Below are 19,579 nucleotides of genomic sequence, written 5' to 3'. Positions count from 1 at the left end.
CAACCTTGTTCTCGTAATAGACCCTCTGACAGCGCTTGCGCTCTCGATTCACTTTGTTTCTTAAGATCTTAAATAGGTACTGGTTCCCGGATGCGAATGCCTTCTGACGACGGGCAATTAGATGTTTGAGATGTACAGACAACCAAGGCCGGTCAGTTTCATACACCTTTGTAGAACGCCCGGGCATGATCGTCTTCAGCCCAAGGTTAATAGTGTCAGTGAGAGTTCTAAGCTTAAGTTCACATGACAGATCAGGTGAGAGAAGATCAGACCAAGGCACTTGAAGAAAAAATCTGCCCACACTGGCTCTTTTACTGGTATAGAAAAAACTGAGGAGCCAAATTTTATGCAGCCAAACGGCGCAATACAATGCTCTAGATACTATGCTATAGATACTTGCATTTCATAGTACTACAATCTTTTTCATTTTCAGGAACATTTTCCTTAAGAATAACTTTATAAAATTAGGTAGGTGTAACTAGAGTTTGTGTCAAGAATATTTTTTTACTGACAACACAAGATGCTACGCACAAGAGCCCAGGCAGTGGCAGAGTGCATACGGATTGTTGAATCATTCGTTCTGTCTTTGATGCTCATGTTGTAGACTTATGGCAGCCTACTTTTAGATTATTCTAACAGTGAAGTGTAAGCTGAATGATGCAGAAAAGTTTACTCACTCAGGTAATTTAAATCTTGTAAATTAAGTGTGTAGAAGTGTTTAGGTCTTCTCGCACGAATTGTTCATGTTATTGTCACTTTTAAGACTCAGACACCCATTTCTCTGCAGTTGGGTATTCTGTAGCATATTTCCTTTCCATTTTTGGCTCCACAAAGGTATGTTTTGATCAAGTTTGGAATAAAAAAAACCATCACCCTTCAAGGGACAGGATGCCATTTTGAATCTGTCCAAGTAGTTCGGCATACTCTTGCCTTTGTACCACCCCCATGCAAATATACATACACCGTGACTTTGAACAGGTAAACTTACTGGAGAGGGGAAGAAAAAGTGTTTAATCCAGGTTTAATTCATTAATTAATGTATAACAAAGTGAGTGAGTGTGTGATTTGTAATTGAAATTTGCCTCCAAACCCTAAACCCATAGCATGACTTATGTCATACCATGAGGTTAAAATGATGAACCGTAAATTTATCTGTTTACCAGCTGTTTTGCAGAGGAAACATCTGGACAGGTATCACACTCATGTTAGATGTGGATTCTCAAAAATCTGAGGTAAGTGGTGGTGTTCCCACTAAAAGAGATCTGTAGATTACGTTCGATTAAAATGATGAATAATTATACGAATTAAAGTTATTTCAAAATGCTTTTGCTCTAGAGCAGCCCACAACAAAGTCTATATGATTGTATATCTAACATATCAAATAACCTTACTACTCAATATGTTCATGAATTTATTATAGCAACTTAATGAAGATCTGAGAACAAACAAACTTCAACTTGATGGCAAAGGAGCTTTAATAGCATAGCACTGGAGGTTTGTACTCTGATAGTTGTAGGTTAACGACATTTAACCCTTTGCACCCCAAAATTAATTTTGGTATTCTCTGCATTCTTCTGTACTTTATTTACAGTATTGACAATCAGGACCTTCTTAATTTGGTGATTATTTCCTTTATTCTTATGCCTTCTATATCTTATTTAAATTAGAAACCAGTTACTCTATCTAAGGGGTTAAAGAGTTAAAACATAATATTTTATTGCTTTGTAAATAAAATCTTAAAACGTTGATTATGTACACAAACTGTGGTTGAGAATGAAATTCCAGTTAAGAGAAAAGATGCAGCAGCATGGGATTAGTAGAGTGTTACTTGTTACCAGTTATATCATCCCTTTAATTTTGAGTTTTATCTTCAGAAAGTAAGGAATAATTAACAACATAAGTTGTGTTGATTCCTCTCTTTGAGCAGAGTACTTCTTCTGGAGAATTGCTGCCATCAGCTCATGAACTGTCACCAATGGAAGAGTTCTTTGTCATGCCTCAGTTGGAGAAACTGTAAGTTACTAGTTTGTTTGTTAAGGTCCCTGTTTTTCCTTCATTTAAATTTAATGCATGAAGTTTGATTCTAATGTGATCACTATTTTGAATTCATGATTTGCAGACCACCATTGTCCCTCGTGTCGGTTTGGATGTTCTCCAGGCAGACTTTGGGCAGATGCTGGATCCTAAGGCTGTGGAGCAGAAGGTAAATGGTTTCAAAAAAGGGTTTAATTCCTTTGGTTTAGTTCACTGTGAATCAGAGCTCAATTGTTTATTCTGTTTTCTGTGTTTACTTTATACAGACAGTAAACATCACAAATCATACAAAGGGAAAAATCACGTGCATGTGGATGAAAGGTGAAAACTTGTACTTTTTAGGTCATTAACAATTGTTGTTTGCCCATCTCTAGTTTGAGACCTATGATTTAAATTGCAAATAAATGTTACATTGTGATTTCTTCTTGTGTTATGTTTTGCTCCTTTTTGTCTGATAGACACAACAAGGAATATTTTGTGTTTCCCCAGATGAAGCAGACATCCTCCCTCTAAAGACTGCATCATTCCGAGTGACATTTAGACCAGTAAGTTATTTGATACTGTCAGTAAACACTGTCTATGCTTCTTTCATTCACTTGGACTTGGTTCATTTTTGCCTTTACTGTCTGATTCTGTTTACAGTTCAATTTGTAATTCTAATTTTTTTTTTAATAGAATGCTGCTAATCAGGTTTTTAGTGCTGACCTGGAGTGTTATACATTTTATAAGGTGAGGGATTTATTTCCTGTGCTGGTGTACCTGTTAAGAAGCCTAAATTTTTTCCAAGCTCATAACAACCATTTATTTATTTGTCATGAATTCAAGGTTTCTGATTCAAATTGTTGATTTTGAGATAGCAAACTGCAGTTCTAGTTCAGTACCCATATAACTGATTTTCATTTGATAAATAGAATTTACTCCTTGTTTCCTTTGTACTTGCTTCAAACACTTCACACGTCAGCAATGGAAGTTATCACTCAGAATGAAGAAATGCATGTCCTTGCTATTACTTTTTATTGCAATTTTCCAGGGGATTATTCCCTTAAATACACACCCCCCTCCTTCCTCTTCTGTCGAGAAGGGGACACCCATGGTGTCACAATCAGAGGCTAGGAATTGTGGTAAAAAATCTTATTCTTTGTCAGGCAATTAACTTGAGAGTTCTGATAGTGTCATTAAGATGTTTTTTGACGTTTAATTCTCTGCCTATCAGGTGAAGTATGCCCTTGATATTGAGTCACACCAATAGTTATTATAATATTATTAGTATTTTGGAACAGAGTATGAGAGATTATCGACTGGTTGAAATGTCCTCCCTGGTGTCTTTCGCTCAGTGCTACAGGTTTGTGCTGAAATCAACTTTAATAAGTAATTTGAACTGAACTCTGTTTATGGTTAGATTCAACGATACAGGGCTTTAGTTCTGTTTTTGTTTCCATATTCTGTTATTAGCTTAAGTGTTTTGATGTTACATCTAGAATTTTCATTGATGAAACATCAATGAATCCAAGTTCCTTGTTTCACCGAAAAAAATTGATTGGATTTTATTTTTAGGACTCACATTTGCAATGCGGACTGAATCATTTTATCCCCAGAAGTCAATGGGATGTACAACAGCTGGTAAGTGATAATTTAGCCATTCACACCAAAGCTAAAACACACGTTAAAGCTGTTTTTTCAAGCATGGTTTGATGTTTTCCCCATTGAAGATTCTCAAACTGATTATTCAGGTCAACCTAATTTTAAGAAAACATTTTGCTTGTGTAAATGGGACAAATGCTTCACTACACTACCCTTGTTAGAATAATGCTGTTCCTAAACTAATGGATAGAAACAGTTTTAGTCCACCATAATGTATTACTAGGTGGTGCCAGTATGATTGTATTCTGTTAGTTGCCAAAGCATATGATTAGTAACTTGTTCCTTTTTTGGAATGTTTAGGTCTTTCCAGCCACTACTGTGGATGGCATGTCCTACAGAACACTGCTGTTGACCAGCAATGGGCAGAATCCGATCCATTTTGCATTTGATGACAATCTGTTAAGGTAGTTACAAAACAAATTGTAAGATTTTATCTTTATTTTTCTACCTTGGGTCTGGAACAAGTATGGTTGAAACTAGAGGAGAAATAAGTTATAGCAGTCTGTAAGAAACCAATGGAAGTGGGAACCTTAGCAAAAATTAAATTAAAATAATAATAACTTCTTACCAATCAAGCATAAGGGCTGTACTGGGAAAGATTCACCTGAGGTTGTGACAGTACAGCCGAGCCCAGCAAAGTGTGTACAAAAATAACAGCGGGCCAATAATTCTTGGTGTGGCTTTATAGCAAGTGAGGTTAGTCAGTAGTTTAGTGTGTGGCAATCATACCACACTGCTTATTTTGAATTTGCAGGCTTTTGCAAACAAAAATACATGGCTTATGACACAGCAATACATACAATCAAATGCAATTTTTGTCTAGCAAGTGACATTTATTTTGTAACATGTGATATATGAAACTTTGTACTGAGTACTTTACAACTTTGTTTGGGAAATAAGCCTTGTTGGATCAGCAGAGATTCCATCTCTAAAACTCAATAATCAGGTTGTAATCTTAGGACGTTTTCGATTGAACCATTACTCTTTGATTTGAATCCATAATGGCATGGTTATCAATTATGAACAGCTCCTTGTTATATTTTGACTAAGATTTACCAATCCATTAGTTACTACTTTGAAATCAATCTTAATTTAAGTATCTCTGTTGTTTTAATAAGAGTAAAAAGTTCATGTTAAGTGGAAAACCAGGTGATTTGTTATATCTGATTGTAAATTTTTGGGGTTTTACAGGGAACTGTTCATTTCAAACCAACCTGTTTAGGTACAGCATCAACAAGGCTGTTTGAGGTCAAGAACGCTTCCAGGATTGCACTGAGGTGTGTTCAATGTTCTCAACTAAGGCCACCTTCCCTTTCCCCATCAATTAAAATTTATCATTTTTCCTAGAATGAGGAATCTAGTAATGTCAGTCCCTTTTATCATGAACCCCTGGCTCAGGAGATCTGGGCAACCGGCAACCACTCCCTGTGTACCTGACATAAAATAAATTATCCTTATACATCCTTATTCATAAGAATATTAATGATTACTGATATGTGACGATCAATTCAAAACTTCAATGTCCCCTCCCTCCCTACAGAATAACCATCATCTGAATGGAAGCGGAAGTGGTAGCGGGTTGAACCTTGCATGACTGGGGTGGGTGGGAAATTTGTAGAGATGTGTCCAGTCTCTCCAGCAGAATACAAGTGTTATATCCTTAAATATCAATGTATTTAAGGTAAATACTTCACGAGGTTTTATAGCTTGTTTTATAGCTTTTTTCTTGAGAAAAAAATGGGCACATTTGAACCCTTTTTTTTTTTCCCTTCTCAGGAATTTGAAGAAACCAGTTATCAAAAGTTCAAATGTCAGGGGTTGGGGGGGGGGGGAAAGGGGCAGAGATGCTGAAGCTTTGAATTGATTGATGCAGTACTGTAATATAATGTAATTGTAATGTCAACAAACCTTATTTTACCCATCAGGTTTGCATGGAAAACCCTGGACCTCACTTAAAAAGTCTTAGCATTGATCCCTCTAAAGGAATCATTCTACCCGATGAAACTCGGGTGGGCATTTTAAGTGTACTGGAAATTTTTTTCTAAATTGTTAATTGTCTTTTAGGATCCCCTGTAAATTGTTACAGGGTCTCTAGTAAAACAAAACATTTTTGATGGTATACTGGCCTTATATACACGTCAGTTATTCTCATAAATTATATCTTCAATCAGGTTTTACATATTTGATAGAATTAATTGTTACACTGTCATAAGCCCTGTGTTGTAAATAATTCCTTATTATCTTACATTATAGGCTCACACCATCAGCTTTAACTCTAGTAAAGAAGAAAAATAGGTGATTAAGACAAAACTCACTGTCAAAGGATTGCAGGCAGATGCCCAGCAACAGTAAGGATTGTCATTTTCCTATCACAAGTTAATTTAATCATAATGCAACCATTCATTTTTTAAGGTAATTATTTGTTGCATGTGAATCTATGTATTACCAACTGAAGGGACTCGATTGGATTGTTCTCTGTTTGCAATATTTGTGAACTGAATATTTCTCTGTATATTCTTCTTGTATCTGCACTTGTGTTTATTAATTCTTTTGACAACTGCTCACTGGTATGTGATCTTTATTTAAGATGTATTTTGTTCGTATTCTTTTATTTCAGGTATCATTTACTCCACAGAATCCTGGTTTATACTCAGTGGATTATCTGGAAGTTATAGCTCTTGGAGCTACCAATTGTTCAGTTATAAAATGCACTGGAATAGGTAAAGGTAGTGATATGTTTGTGCTTTCATAGGCTCTAACAGCTCATAAACTCAGAAGACTAGTATAAAATGATTAAATAAATTATATATTCAGAGAAATGTCATCATTTGATGTTTATCATAAGGATGTGTTCAATTTATTTTAGGGTGACTTGAAAGGCTTTATAAGGTAGTCCATGCATAGAAAAAAGTTGAGATGGCAAAAATTACATTTGCCTAAAAGTAATGGAGTCTCTAATTGGCCACAGAATTGTTTATAATGGGGTTGAGGTTCTGAGAGCCCAGTGTCATAGACCTGAGTACCCCTCCACTCTTTCTTCAGTCAACAGTAATCTCACATTAATCATGGACATTGTGAACCACACTTGCTCTCTAATCAAGGAAGTTCCTGTTGAAAAATGTTCAAATTTTTCTTAATTTCAATCTGTTCTTTAGGGCCTGAAGTTGGTCTTGACTCTGACTATCTTGATATGGGAGTTGTAGAATCTAGCAAGGTTTCAGCTAAAAGTTTCAAGGTTGTTAACAATTCAGATGTTCCTGCAGCTTTTCAGGTCAAACACTTCTGGATTTACTCTCTTTATTTAACAATTATTCATGAAAGGTAAATAATTGTTTTGGTGTAATTGTTCAGTTACTTCCAAAAGAAATTGGTTATCTCCTTCAGGAACATTACTTCATTTTCCCTTGGTGCAAGGTCAGCTCCTTTGAGCACTAAATCATGTTTAACTTAGTGTTTTCTATGATATCTGGGAGATTAACAAGTTCCATAATAAGGGAATGACATCACCATAAGACTAGTACTAGAGCAAAAAGATCAAGTCCAATTTGATAATTAGTTAATTATGAGCAGAAATAACCAAAAAAATATTCACTGAGTCCCTGTTGCCTTTGAAATCTTTTGAAAATCTGGTAATGTATCTGGTGCTTATTATGTAAGCATAATTGCTATGCATAAAGGTCACTTATCTTAAGAAATTCCCATGTTTACAAAGTTTAACAGATGCTTCCACCTTCAGAATGCAAAAAAAATCAGCTCATGTCTTTTGTTAGATGGTTTTTCCCTCCGACCTGTTTTTCCCCTCTGGCTAAGTCCATTGGAGGGAGATCGCTATAGGGCTACTTATAATTATAATTTACAGCTAAACTACAGGTCTCGTTTTCCGATTGGTGTCATATTCTTCAGAATGGCAGTGTTATGGAAAAGAAATTGTTTTAGATAATAACTTGATATCAACAGATAAACCTTTAGCTTAAACACTTAATTGTTTGTTCTTATGTAATAATTTTTGCTTTTGTTAGTTCATGATTGATTGTAGTCAAAGTGTCTTCAAGCTGGAATTAACTTGTGGTCTGTTACCTGGCAAGGGTTCCCAGGGCATAATTGTATGCTTTTCTCCAACAAATCCAATTACTACAGGAGACTAACTTGTCTTGCGCAAAACCAGGTCAGTGTTAGTATTAAACTGGTAATATTTTCTGGTAGTTTAAACTGTAATCTTCCTAAAAAAAATTTGTATTCATCTGATTTTTTCAGGATCCATTGTTTGTTGATTTGTTTGGGACTTGTCATACAGAACAATTGAAACCAGGTACATTCAATGTCAATGTTGATAATCCACTCCATCTTTAATACCCATGGTGAGTAACCAACTAAGACAGAATTTTTCCCTACAATATCAATACTATCAAGCAGAATAGCAGGGGAATGTTAGTTGATCCACAACTAAATTATCAGTAATAACATAATAAGAACTGTATGCTGGGCAGTAAAGAGAATTACTAAAACTAGATATTGGAAATGGAATGGTTAATGTTTGAACAATTGCAATTGACTTTGAATTAATTCAAATGAGCATGAAACTCAGTCTTACATTTCTCCATCATATTTACTTTATGATAACAAGTAGGCTTCTGGATGGAGGTAATAGACAACTACCATAATATGTAACATGAAAAAATCAAAGGCTCCTTAGAGCAACCTCATGGTATGAATTTTTGGTGCCCTTGACGTAACCTGCGATCTGGCTTTCTTTGGAAAGTTTTTTTGATCGTGGGCAACACGTGCTGGCCCAATTATTGTGTTTGTACTTTGTAAGCGTTTTGATGGAGAAAAATTGTCGTAAATTGTGAATGTGTGAAGAATTAGTTAAGATACCAGCAGCTACAAGATAAAATCAACGAAGTTTGGTGTTAACCAATTTGCAGTAAGCTTAAGCTCACTTCATATTTGCGGTGTTTAGGTCTTCACGCACAAAATTTACAAGGAAATATGCAGCAGCAAGAGGGGAGAATTAACCTTCAGATCTTGAGAGTTAAAGTTTTTAAGATATTTAGGCTTCGATTTTGTTCAGAAGAGTTCATACACGATTTACTCAGTTGATAAAATAAAATAAAAGACAATTCTGTGTTTCAAAAGATTTGTACATTGTACAGGTGGAAGAACAATAGGACACGTAGTCCCCTACTAGGTTCATCCACCTAAACCCAACCCACCCATCCGACCCCGGGGAAGGACATCCATCACACAGTAATCTCGTGCGTCTCCTACCCCTCCTGCAGGAGATGGCACCTCCATTAATTTTATTTGTCCCTATCTGAGAAGACTAGAATATCTAACCACTTCTTGATGTTATAGGAGGGAAGCATAATTCTTCTCAATTATTTTAAGACCTTGAGTGTTGGTCCGGCCGTGGCTTGAACCCTCGACCTCCCACACAACTGTCCAGCGCTCTATCCATTGAGCCAACTGGGAGGCGGTCAGTGTAAGTGGCACCAAGCTTTTGTAACCATCCGGTCAGTCTTAAAAGATCGATATGATGGTGATTTGTTGACAGAAATATTGATAATGGCTCTATCTTTTTTCTTTAAGGAAGCCAGGGAGTTTACAGTGAAATTACATGATGTACTTGAAGCCCACAAAGCAGTCATGAATTATAAGTTGTCAATGAATGAAGAAAAACATTCAATTTCTAGGTTATGCACTCCTTATAACACGTTTTTGTTACATTGCAATGCTGTGGACTTTGCTGATGTCCTTCACAGAGTAAAAACATGTTTAATCACGGACAGTAATGTCAAAGACATGCTTCAAATTTCGCAACAGTTTTTTGTCACTGGAAAGCCAAAGACACAGCTAGAGGTGAGAAATTAAAGAGCTGTCTAGAGGTTACAAACATTATAAGGTCAACATCAAGGTTTTAAGTTTTTCAACACGCTAAGTCGGGAAATTCAATACTCTGAAAGCATCAGCTTGTTTATCAAAGGCTTTAAAAAATTCTTCTTTGAATTTTTAGCTTATAAATATATTCTTTGTTAAGCTATATACACACCTTTTCTTTTTTTTTTTTTTTCTTTCTTTTTCTTTTTAACTTAATCTAAATTTTCATTCAGCACCTTTGATTTGTATGGTTTATCCTCTAGTTAAATAAGGAAGCCTATACTTAGTAAGCCCCCATGCAGCTTCTAATCGGCTTCCTTGTTGTTACCTAGCTCTTCAGTTCCTTTGATTTTGAAGTTAATTTAGTTAGAATAGTTCATTTTATCTTTGATGTATCATAAATTTTGTATTCGGTTAATTTTTTTACTGGTAATGGCAAACTAAAATGAATGAATCAACGAATGAACAATGATAATCATTAATTATAGTAGAAAACATATTTATGAAATGCTTTCGGTATGAAATAATCCCTAACCCTTTAATTTGACCCTTACATGTGATTACCATCTAATTTCTCCTTACAGTATCACCCCTGAATCACACGTTAAGGTCGTGAGAATAGAGGAAATGATCACCATCTTTATTGTTAAAAAAATCCTCCTTGTAAGCACCTTTGGAAATGTATAGAGAACAGTATGGAGAATATGCAGGTGTAAAGGATTAGTAGTGGTGACTTTTGTTAGTATAGACACTGACTAAAGTTGTCCTTCAGTCATGTAATTTAGCTAATTAAAAGTGTTACTGTAAACTTCAAGAATGAAATGGTTAATTCATTAATTTGTTAATTCAAACATTGCATGAAACATTTCTTCCAGCAACAAATTCTTCAGCTGATGGTTGGAAACAGAACAGTGCTCTGCTCCACAGAGAGAGAAGGTAGGTCACCCTTAAAATCAACTGAGTTTCATCATATCACGAACTTTACAGCACAAGTATTAACTATTGTCTAAACTTGCAACTTTTTTTACATTGCTCCTTTTCACATATCTTTCTAATTCTTCTGTGAACACAGATGGTCAATACTCACTGTCTGAGAAAACAGTTGATATGTTCCTGGAGCAAGATGTGCCAGTAGATGTGCTTGATGACCTGGTACTAAAACAATCTCCAGAGCACAGGAACCCCAATCCTCCTCTATCTCATTCATTTTCACAAGAATCGTTCACGCAGGTAATTTTAAACATCGAGAAACTAGCTCTGAAATTCAGAGAATCCCTTCACTGGCTTCAGAAAATTCATATTTGTTTGGTCCTTTGCATCAATGGGAATGGTCTAGTAGAGTGATTTTGAGGTTAAAATAAGTGGGGAAAAAGAGGTAAGAGAGATTAAAAGAGTCGCTGTCAGGCTCTGCAGCTTCTCTTGTGGCTATGTTGCCCAATCACGGAGTGGCATTGGTGTCCACAGAAGCTGCAGGGGTGGGAGTGGCCAGTGGGTGTGTAAGTTTGGGGTCGTTTTCAGCATTGGCAAAATATAAGTTATGAACTACTAAGTGAGTATAATTTAACCTCTAGCATATAAAATGTGGATAATTCAATGAAAAATTGAAATCATGAAAAAGTGAAATCACTATAATTAATTACCAATTGTTGGAATGCCATGGTCTCAATTTTGGCCACTGTGAAAATTATGTTAATCACTGTGTATTGTCTGCTAATGAGGAAAGTTTTCTGAGAAAACTTAGTAAAATGCTTCTGTGTTTTTTAACCATGATTAAAACAGAGATTTGTTTTAAATGATCAAAGAAACTGGCGTTATCAGGGAAATCTTCATCCCCCTGGGTAATCTAGTATTTTAAAAAAAGAAAAACAGGAGTAAAGGAACATATATGTTAGATACAATGAAAATATATGAAGTTCATATATTTTGAACTGCGGTATTAGATACGAATGATGCACGATCCTCGCAGTAGATAGCGCTATTTAAGCAATAGCGAAAATCATACATATCTAATACCGCAGTTCAAAATATATGAACTTCATATATTTTCATTGTATCTGATTTATCACTTTCACGGGTTTATTACGAATCAACTTAACAGCTTGCTCCCAGTTGGCTTGTTAGCTCAATTGGTGAGAGCGCTGCACTAGTATTGCAGAGGTAAGTGGTTCGAATCCCGTACAGGCCTGATTTTTTTCAGGTCTGATTTCCGCTATTGCTTAAATAGCGCTATCTACTGCGAGGATCGTGCATCATACGAACATATATGTTGTACTTAATTAGTACATACTGTCCCAAACGACCTTCAGCGATTGTTTGTACAGTTTGGTTGAAAGCTGGATTGTTCAGTCCTGAGCTAAATAGCCATCTTCTCAGTGCTGATTTCTCTGAGGGACAGCCTTATCCACATCGGCAACGTTGTTCAATAGACTCCCGATAGCAACAAGAAACGTTTTAGAACATAATGTTTTTTGCCATAGTGCTAAGAAACATTTGTTTGCTAAATATTGGTCTTTAATCCACATAATATGTATTGTATATTTTAATATCTCATAAGTTACATTGATTAATTTTATTATTGTTATTATACTTTTAATTAGTTACTACATATATATGTATATATACTTAGATTAGATTAGTATTGTTAAAGAAGAGCCTCTTAATTGTTGGAATCTGTAATAAATCAAAATAAATCAAAATAATAAATAAATGAAAAAAAATATGAACTAGTGTGAAGTTAGGCATACCCTGTGAGCAGAGCCTTTTCTACTTTTCTTCTTCTTTTCTTCTTTTTAATCGATTCGAGGACAGGTTAAAAAGTCTCTGCTCGCAGGGTAAGTTAGGCATGGTCTTGACTTAACAAGTGATCTGTTGATTTGTTAATCTTGTACATGTTGTTTTGAAAACAGGATCAATTGCTGAAAGTTTATTGCGTTACCTCAGGCTTCTAGTGAATTCGAGAGATGAACTAGCTTTGTCTCAGGCCATCCATATCCCTCGCAGGGACTTGGCTCATAAACAATTTACAGTATTGAGGAAAGTTGCAGGGGAAAAAAACATGCCTATGTTTCAGGTACCACTCAATTTCAGGTGTTTCATTAAGGACTGGGCACTGAGCAAATTGACTGGTTTTAAGGAAGTTTTTGCCCACCTGATTTGACCATATAGAAGAAAGTTTATCTCATAAAGAAGTTAAGTCCAAAGAGTTTTGCCTGCCTATGAAAACCAGTTGCTCCCTTGCTAAAAACTTAGATGAAACCCCTGCAATTTTTTTTACAGTGAATATTATCATGAAAATTCTGCAATTATGAACTGCTATCAGCAAATGACAGTTATCAAAATAATTGCTGTGAAGACCACACATGCATAAAATATTTCTGGCTAAGCCACTGTTAAATAGACACAGAAGTTAAAGAGGGTGTGGGCTATACATTAGCAAAGTGTTTTCAAAGAGTGGAATCAATCACTATTAGACTAAGAGTGTTGCAATTGTAAGGGTCAAAATTTTCAATTCATTTGGAAAATTATCCCTTGGTGTTTGAGAAGCAATTCTGGCGTGTTGAAAGAGTCTGGAGGGTGAAACAAGAGGTGGCAGCTCAGTTATTTTTCAAGCATTTAAATCATGATGTTGATATTCTTACATGCATGTATATCATTGCATTCATCATCATCAGTTTATGTCATCATTGAGGACAGGTAACAAAGCAAAAGCTGTAATCTTTCAATCCATATTCCTGGAGTTCTTAGATACTTTCTAAACCAATTTCCTCATTCCAAGAAGTTGCTGTGACAATGTATACCTCCTATCTGTGGCTGATCCTGCCTTGCTTCTCAATAGATTGGCTCCTTGATAAACAACTGAGAGATAGGATTGAGCTGTATTCTAAAATGTATATAGTCTGATCCAGTGGTGAAAAAACAATTTTTTTTCTCATCATTATCCTTAGCAGTTGGAGGATAATATTACACAGTTTTCTCTAGTTTTCTTTCCTTCCCATGCCAACAGACAGCTGTCTTGTTTATTCTGAGGATACGATTGGGTGGAAAGAGTTATGCACCAATTGATGACAACCCACTTCTCCCATTAACTAAGGTATATATCAGTATATCAAAATTTATTATTCCCTTTAGTGTACCAAATAGAATTTTTATAAATATATTTCAGCTGTTAGTAGGTGTCAGGTCATTTTACCACAAGAGAGAATCTTTACTAAGCCAAAGAGTTCTTTGCAGCCCAGTTGGTGTAGACTTTTCTGTCCCATACTCATGGCTAATGTTTAATAACTTCCTTCATCTGTGGTTTTCAACAATTTTTTTTTACAGGGTCTTGGAGAGTTTGTGACCTTTTTCCAAAAGTTACAAACTGTCTTTGAAGAAACAGCAGATGCAAAGTAAGATAGCTGTAGATACATATTGTACACTATTTTAATTTAAGAACATGATCATTTCTGCAAAGGAAGGTTTTAAAACCAAGATCAATTTTGTTCTTCCACCAAACTCTCAGTGATAAAAATTAGAAAACTGTTGCATCTAGATTCTGAGGCGGACCCAGGGGTGGTTTGGGTGGTTCAGTCCAACCCCCTAAATTGTCCCTCAAAATGCTGGAAATCATGTTTCCGAAGACCTCATTTTGAAAATCTCCTGGGGGAGCATGCCCTTGGACAATCAACGAACCGGCCCCTTGACTAAATCTTGAATGCATCCCAGTCAGATTAAGGTTGTTTTACAAGCTAATCATGGGAAAAATCCTATTATTTTGTTGAGCACCTTTCATTGGATGGGGTACTTCCGAAAGAAAAGCATGCACAAAGGAGTCTAACCAGTTAAAAGGATTGTCACAGTACTGCAGTAAAAATATTAAATACAGTTGACTGAGTGGTGAGATTGTCGGAAGTGATTGCCATGTTTGAATAAACCCTGTGAAAATAAGTTGTCTGCTTATCTTTCAGAACTGCTGTCTTAAGAATCATGAACATGCTCAAAGTAAGCATTATTAAATCCAAAGAAAAGGTTTTTACAAATGAAAGTATTGCCAAAACTGTGGAATCTCTGAAAGAAAAGGTGGAACAACTAAGCTGCAAAATATGTGATGGTGGCCAAGCAAAGTCATCCATGGCAGGAATGAATGTGTATTTCCTGATTCAGGCTGTATTAGATGAGCACGACTAGAAAAGTTGTCTCCAAGAATATGACACAAGGGACTTGAGGTGTGCTCTGATGACACCAGAAATACCTCGTGGAAAATCAAAATTACAATCTACACTTAGTCAGTTCAGGTAAGGTGGAACAGTATTGAAAAACTCTGGGACTTTTAGACATCGCATGGCAAGCTCTAAGCTAGCTTAGTAGTAGACCAGCTGGCACTGGTGCAGATGTTGTCACTCTCTCGTCTTCCTAGCAAGAAATTTTCCTGGCACCAAGTGGAGAGACAATTTGTCTCTCCACTTTAACAGAATAAATCAGTAGGTAGTAATTTCTGCATCAAGAAAACCTTGGCAAGTTGTATGCAGCCCCAGTTTTGCCTGTGAGGTACAATTCTAAGTAAATTTTTATTGTCCTAAGAGAAGTTTTAAGTGACATGATTAATTTTTTCTTGCTAGAACACCTGATTCGGAGTCTTCAGAAGGAGCTGTCACACCACACAAGGATCAGCCACCAAAACACAAACCTGAAAAGGTAAGATACTGGTAAACCGTCCAGTGAATTTAATCAAGGTGAAATCTAAGTAAAGACACTTTTTATTTTATTATTTTGTTCAAAGAGGGTTATCTTAATTAATGCACCAGCAAATTATATGTTATGTTTCCTCAAGGTGCATCTTAGAAAAGCTTATATTAATTTTTTCCTTTTTCTTGTAGACACCATTTGAAAGCTATAGAAAAGTGTGTGGCAATATGTGCTGGGCCAAACCTGCCTTCAACATTCTGATAGGACTAAGTTCAGCTAACAAAAGAGACCTGATGAGTGCTGCCATAAGCAATGATACTTTAACATCTCGTAAGGAATGTGGCAATAAATCTTACGTTGAGGATACATCCAAATGTCACACCAAGAAAAGAACTTTAACAGAAACTATGTATGACAAAGAGAACATCTCAACTGGCAACAAAACCATTAAATATGTAGCAAAACCACCAGCCAAACGCATGCTCCTTGAGAAGGACATCACTGTGCAAAAGAGCACAAAACGCAAAACTAGTGGAAAAACATTGTCCAAAAGAAAAAAGATTCCATTACTTCAAGGGCAAAAACAGCTCACCAATTTTTTTTAGGTGATACGTATTACTGACAATTACATCACAACATTTGATTCATTTTCATGCATTTTTTTATTTTTACATCACTATGCCAAGAGCATCATGATTGAATTTTAACACATACCAGATAGCACTGATTTGTATAACTTGGGACCATTGTCACCCCTAGAGAATTATTATTACTTTAACTACCAGTCAGAGATATCATTGCAGAACTATTTATTATTTTTATATGATTAATCTTTGGCCAAGCCAAGCAGAACAGAATTATTCTCTATGAAAACAAAATTATTTTCAAGTACAAAATTAAATGGTTGTTATTTTAACCCTTTAATTCTTACAAGTAACTGAGAGAGAATTTCTCCTTACAATATCAAATAAATACAGTATCAAGAAGTGATGAGAATAAAGGAAAATATCAGTTGGGGGATAAATAGTTGATCCAACACTGAATTCTCCAAACTGACATCATCAGGATCTATGCAGAGGAAAGTAGAGAGAATTACTAGTTTAAAGGAATCTTGAGAAATAAAGGGTTAAGGGTGCATTATGTATTAATTTTACATCTAGAATAAAAATAAAGATATCATCTGGCCTGGTAATTCGAAATCTATGAACTCAACAAGGTAGAACAGCAAAGTAAATAGCAGGTAACGAACTATTTTCCATTCCATTATAAAAGTGTTATGTTAACACAACCTATTAGAGTACACATGAATGACATGTATAAAAAGAAAAGAATAATTAATCCCCTACTGTAATGAGCAGCATTATCCTTATTATCTCAGTGCAAGTATGTCGCCCCCGCAAGCCGAACCAAGAGCTTGCAAATCTCCATCTGTTGCCATTCTCACAGCTGTAAAGTCCATCTGTAGTAAGGAAAAATGAGTTTATCTTAGAGAAAAGTATGGAGTCAAACTAGTCAAGTAAAATAAGCCACTTGAGGTGTAATACGAATACATAAACTGTGAAAAAAAAATAGATAAAATACTTGCAGGTCCTATGGGTATATTTCCCAAGATAAGAAACACAAAAAGGAAAAAATGGCAACAGATACTATAGAATAATACATGGATGTACACAGATATGAAAGTGCTCAACTCAATATATCATGTACAGCAAACAAATAAGATCTTGAGTTTATATGGAATTTCTCTGCAAGTGTTCAACTTAATATATCAAGCAGTAAATAAGTAAGATCTTGAGTTAAATACAAGAAGAGAAATTCCATATGTATACAAGCAACATTTGCCATATATCATGTTCAACATGTACATGCCATATATCAGGCCCAACATTTGCCCTACATCAAGTTCAGCTACTTTGGAATGTTTCATAAATTAGTGGGCAAAGGACTACATGTGAATAAAGGCTGATAGTTTCGAAAGAAACTGTTTGGGGCTGCGTCGGTGGGAGTAACGAAATAATTTGGATATATCAACAAAGTTGAAATGGTAAATTGGCCACCGTAATGATTACAAAAGCTGACGTTTCGAGCGTTAGCCCTTCGTCGGAGCTAGCTCGAAACGTCAGCTTTTGTAATCATTACGGTGGCCAATTTACCATTTCAACTTTGTTGATATATCCAAAGGACTACATGCTTGTCCAATTTGGAAGCAATTAAATTTAAAAAAAAAAACTTTTTTCTCTCATCCAATTATTTCCAAATCAATTACTTTGGATTCTAGGAATGATAAATAGCTACCAATATAAAAATTATTTTGTATGCAATGAAATTAACCTCACTAAACTCGTTTGGGAGTAAAATTTCTTTCAAATTTTTAACTCAAAACCGAGGTTAGTCTGGCTAGTTTTAATAATTACTTAATTTAATTGGCAGCCATTTATGAAAAGGGTCAAAACTATTCCCAGTGAAGCACAAATAACCGTCCAATCTTGAAGTTAAATGATTAAAGGTTTCTCGAAAGTAAACCAGACGTAATACGAAGGTAAGGAAAGTGTAAAAAGACAATCTGAGGCATCAAATTTAAGTGCGCCACAATCTCGAGTCTAGTACAGGAAACAGTTCTTAACGAATTCTTACCCTTTCGTCTTTAAACTGTTGGCAAAAGCCATCTTTAATCCCACATTCTTTTTTTAAAAAATTGAAAACCTAAAGAGAATGCAGCCAAATATAAGTTTTTGTACCTTCAGCATTTCTAATTTGAACGAATGACAGGAGAAAGTGTCAAAATACCTGGTTCGGACCTCCGGAACTAGCTGCTCTTTTAGAGAATCCATGTTGAGATAGAATAAATATATGAAAATCATATATTTTGAACTGCGGTATTTGATACGTATGATGGACGATCCTCGCAGTAGATAGCGCTATTTGAGCAATAGCGAAATTCAGACCTGAAAAAAATCAGGCCTGTACGGGACTCGAACCACTGACCTCTGCGATACTAGTGCAGCGCTCTAACCAATTGAGCTAACAAGCCAACTGAGAGCAGGCCGTTAAGTTGATTCGTAATGAACCCGTGAAAGTGATAAATGAGATAGAATAAATATATGAAAATCATATATTTTGAACTGCGGTATTTGATACGTATGATGGACGATCCTCGCAGTAGATAGCGCTATTTGAGCAATAGCGAAATTCAGACCTGAAAAAAATCAGGCCTGTACGGGACTCGAACCACTGACCTAAGTCGCAAGAAAGTAGCAAGAAAGTCGCAGCTAAGTCGCAAGAAAGTAGCTAGAAAGTCGCAGCTAAGTCGCAAGAAAGTAGCTAGAAAGTCGCAGCTAAGTCGCAAGAAAGTAGCAAGAAAGTCGCAGCTAAGTCGCAAGAAAGTAGCTAGAAAGTCGCTGGTAAGTCGCAAGAAAGTAGCAAGAAAGTCGCAAGAAAGTAGCAAGAGAGTCGCAGCTAAGTCGCAAGGAAGTAGCAAGAAAGTCGCAGCTAAGTTGCAAGAAAGTAGCAAGAAAGTCGCAGCTAAGTCGTAAGAAAGTAGCAAGAAAGTCGCAGCTAAGTCGCAAGAAAGTAGCAAGAAAGTCGCAGCTAAGTCGCAAGAAAGTAGCAGCTAAGTCGCAAGTGAAAAAAAAGAGAGAGGAAAGTGTATGTCCCTTTGAAGCCACCGTAGGTTGCCACCATATTTTGAAAATGTTCGATTTTTGGCTACATTTCTTCTTAATCCCAAGGCCCGCGAAGCAGATTTTCAATTGGGGGGGCTAATGCGAACGCTTTAGCGTGAGCCAGGTAGGGGAGCCGGGGTCATGCTCCCCCGGAAAAATTTGAAATTAAAGTCTTCTGAAGTGGCTAGAAATGGATCTAAAACTGCCAAAAGTGCATCTGTTCACTTGAGACCAATATTTGTTTGCCCTGGAATGGAGGTTTCCCAAAAGAGAGTTTTCTCTGCATATTTTTCCTCTAGCTGTGTGCTTAACAGATTTCTTTCTCTCTTTGTACTTCTGTAAAGTTTTCCTGTAGAGGATCCGATGCATTGAGCTCTGTTGCTGACATTTTTACCCACCAAGGAAAGTGTGTTTATATTTAATCATATTTGAGTTCCCAGTTCTCAACTGAAAGTAGGAGATCAAGGTGCAATATACAACAGAGAGGACAATGATATGCATGATAAATGATCATGAGATTCTTAAAGCAATGAAAAAGATGGTTTTCATGAAGATGTCTTTTAGATGTCTTTTAGATAGTTTATATAAACAGATATACATGTATGTTTGCTTTTAGAATTGTGTTGATGCTTTTTATATGCTAAAGTTTGACAAAAAAGTGGCAGCTATAATGGGCCCATTTAGTTGTGTAAAGCTTTGTG

General features: G+C 35.9%; 1 protein-coding gene, 1 long non-coding RNA gene, 1 other non-coding gene and 1 pseudogene across 14 annotated transcripts in view; 3 read left to right on the top strand and 1 right to left on the bottom strand.

Annotated features, from left to right (window-relative positions):
* Positions 1 to 7,985, top strand: part of LOC148715921 (serine/threonine-protein kinase Nek11-like) — a 13,060-nt gene extending 5,075 nt beyond the window's left edge. The window contains exons 1-16 of one of the 11 annotated variants that reach the window (XM_088746297.1): positions 1 to 1,232; positions 1,421 to 1,494; positions 1,928 to 2,013; positions 2,120 to 2,203; positions 2,301 to 2,355; positions 2,524 to 2,579; positions 2,710 to 2,763; positions 3,315 to 3,376; positions 3,589 to 3,654; positions 3,976 to 4,079; positions 4,867 to 4,952; positions 5,929 to 6,023; positions 6,293 to 6,395; positions 6,939 to 6,996; positions 7,695 to 7,840; positions 7,930 to 7,985. The exon at positions 1 to 1,232 is cut by the window's left edge and continues 594 nt beyond it. In XM_088746297.1, the coding sequence (XP_088602423.1) occupies positions 2,174 to 2,203; positions 2,301 to 2,355; positions 2,524 to 2,579; positions 2,710 to 2,763; positions 3,315 to 3,376; positions 3,589 to 3,613 (282 nt within the window). In that variant the 5' untranslated portion in view covers positions 1 to 1,232; positions 1,421 to 1,494; positions 1,928 to 2,013; positions 2,120 to 2,173 and the 3' untranslated portion in view covers positions 3,614 to 3,654; positions 3,976 to 4,079; positions 4,867 to 4,952; ... (3 more) ...; positions 7,695 to 7,840; positions 7,930 to 7,985. Of the gene's footprint in view, positions 1,233 to 1,420; positions 1,495 to 1,579; positions 2,014 to 2,119; positions 2,204 to 2,300; positions 2,356 to 2,523; positions 2,580 to 2,709; positions 2,764 to 3,314; positions 3,377 to 3,588; positions 3,655 to 3,975; positions 4,080 to 4,251; positions 4,614 to 4,866; positions 4,953 to 5,600; positions 5,703 to 5,928; positions 6,024 to 6,292; positions 6,402 to 6,830; positions 6,997 to 7,694; positions 7,841 to 7,929 lie in introns of those variants that run through there. The other 10 variants (XM_088746296.1, XM_088746294.1, XM_088746298.1 and 7 more) reach the window with 10 other exon arrangements.
* On the top strand, positions 5,024 to 16,400 carry LOC148715919 (uncharacterized; annotated as a pseudogene). Its single transcript, XR_015995764.1, has 14 exons — positions 5,024 to 5,035; positions 5,601 to 5,684; positions 6,293 to 6,395; positions 6,831 to 6,946; positions 7,695 to 7,778; positions 9,265 to 9,534; positions 10,428 to 10,488; positions 10,625 to 10,782; positions 12,459 to 12,622; positions 13,556 to 13,642; positions 13,873 to 13,940; positions 14,499 to 14,825; positions 15,150 to 15,225; positions 15,408 to 16,400. The product of XR_015995764.1 is annotated as an uncharacterized LOC148715919 (transcript).
* Trnat-agu (transfer RNA threonine (anticodon AGU)) lies at positions 11,664 to 11,737 on the top strand. The gene has a single exon. It is a non-coding gene; the product is annotated as a tRNA-Thr (tRNA).
* Positions 15,855 to 19,266, bottom strand: LOC148715918 (uncharacterized). Its single transcript, XR_015995763.1, has 5 exons — positions 19,213 to 19,266; positions 18,004 to 18,087; positions 17,851 to 17,919; positions 16,563 to 16,675; positions 15,855 to 16,284 (listed from the first exon to the last, which is right to left on the bottom strand). It is a non-coding gene; the product is annotated as an uncharacterized LOC148715918 (long non-coding RNA).
* Between the last annotated feature and the right edge of the window lie 313 nt (positions 19,267 to 19,579).

Source organism: Stylophora pistillata, unplaced genomic scaffold (genome assembly GCF_964205215.1).
Source record: "Stylophora pistillata unplaced genomic scaffold, jaStyPist1.2 SCAFFOLD_132, whole genome shotgun sequence".
NCBI lineage: Eukaryota > Metazoa > Cnidaria > Anthozoa > Scleractinia > Pocilloporidae > Stylophora > Stylophora pistillata.
This window is presented reverse-complemented; position numbering and strand designations above follow the sequence as displayed.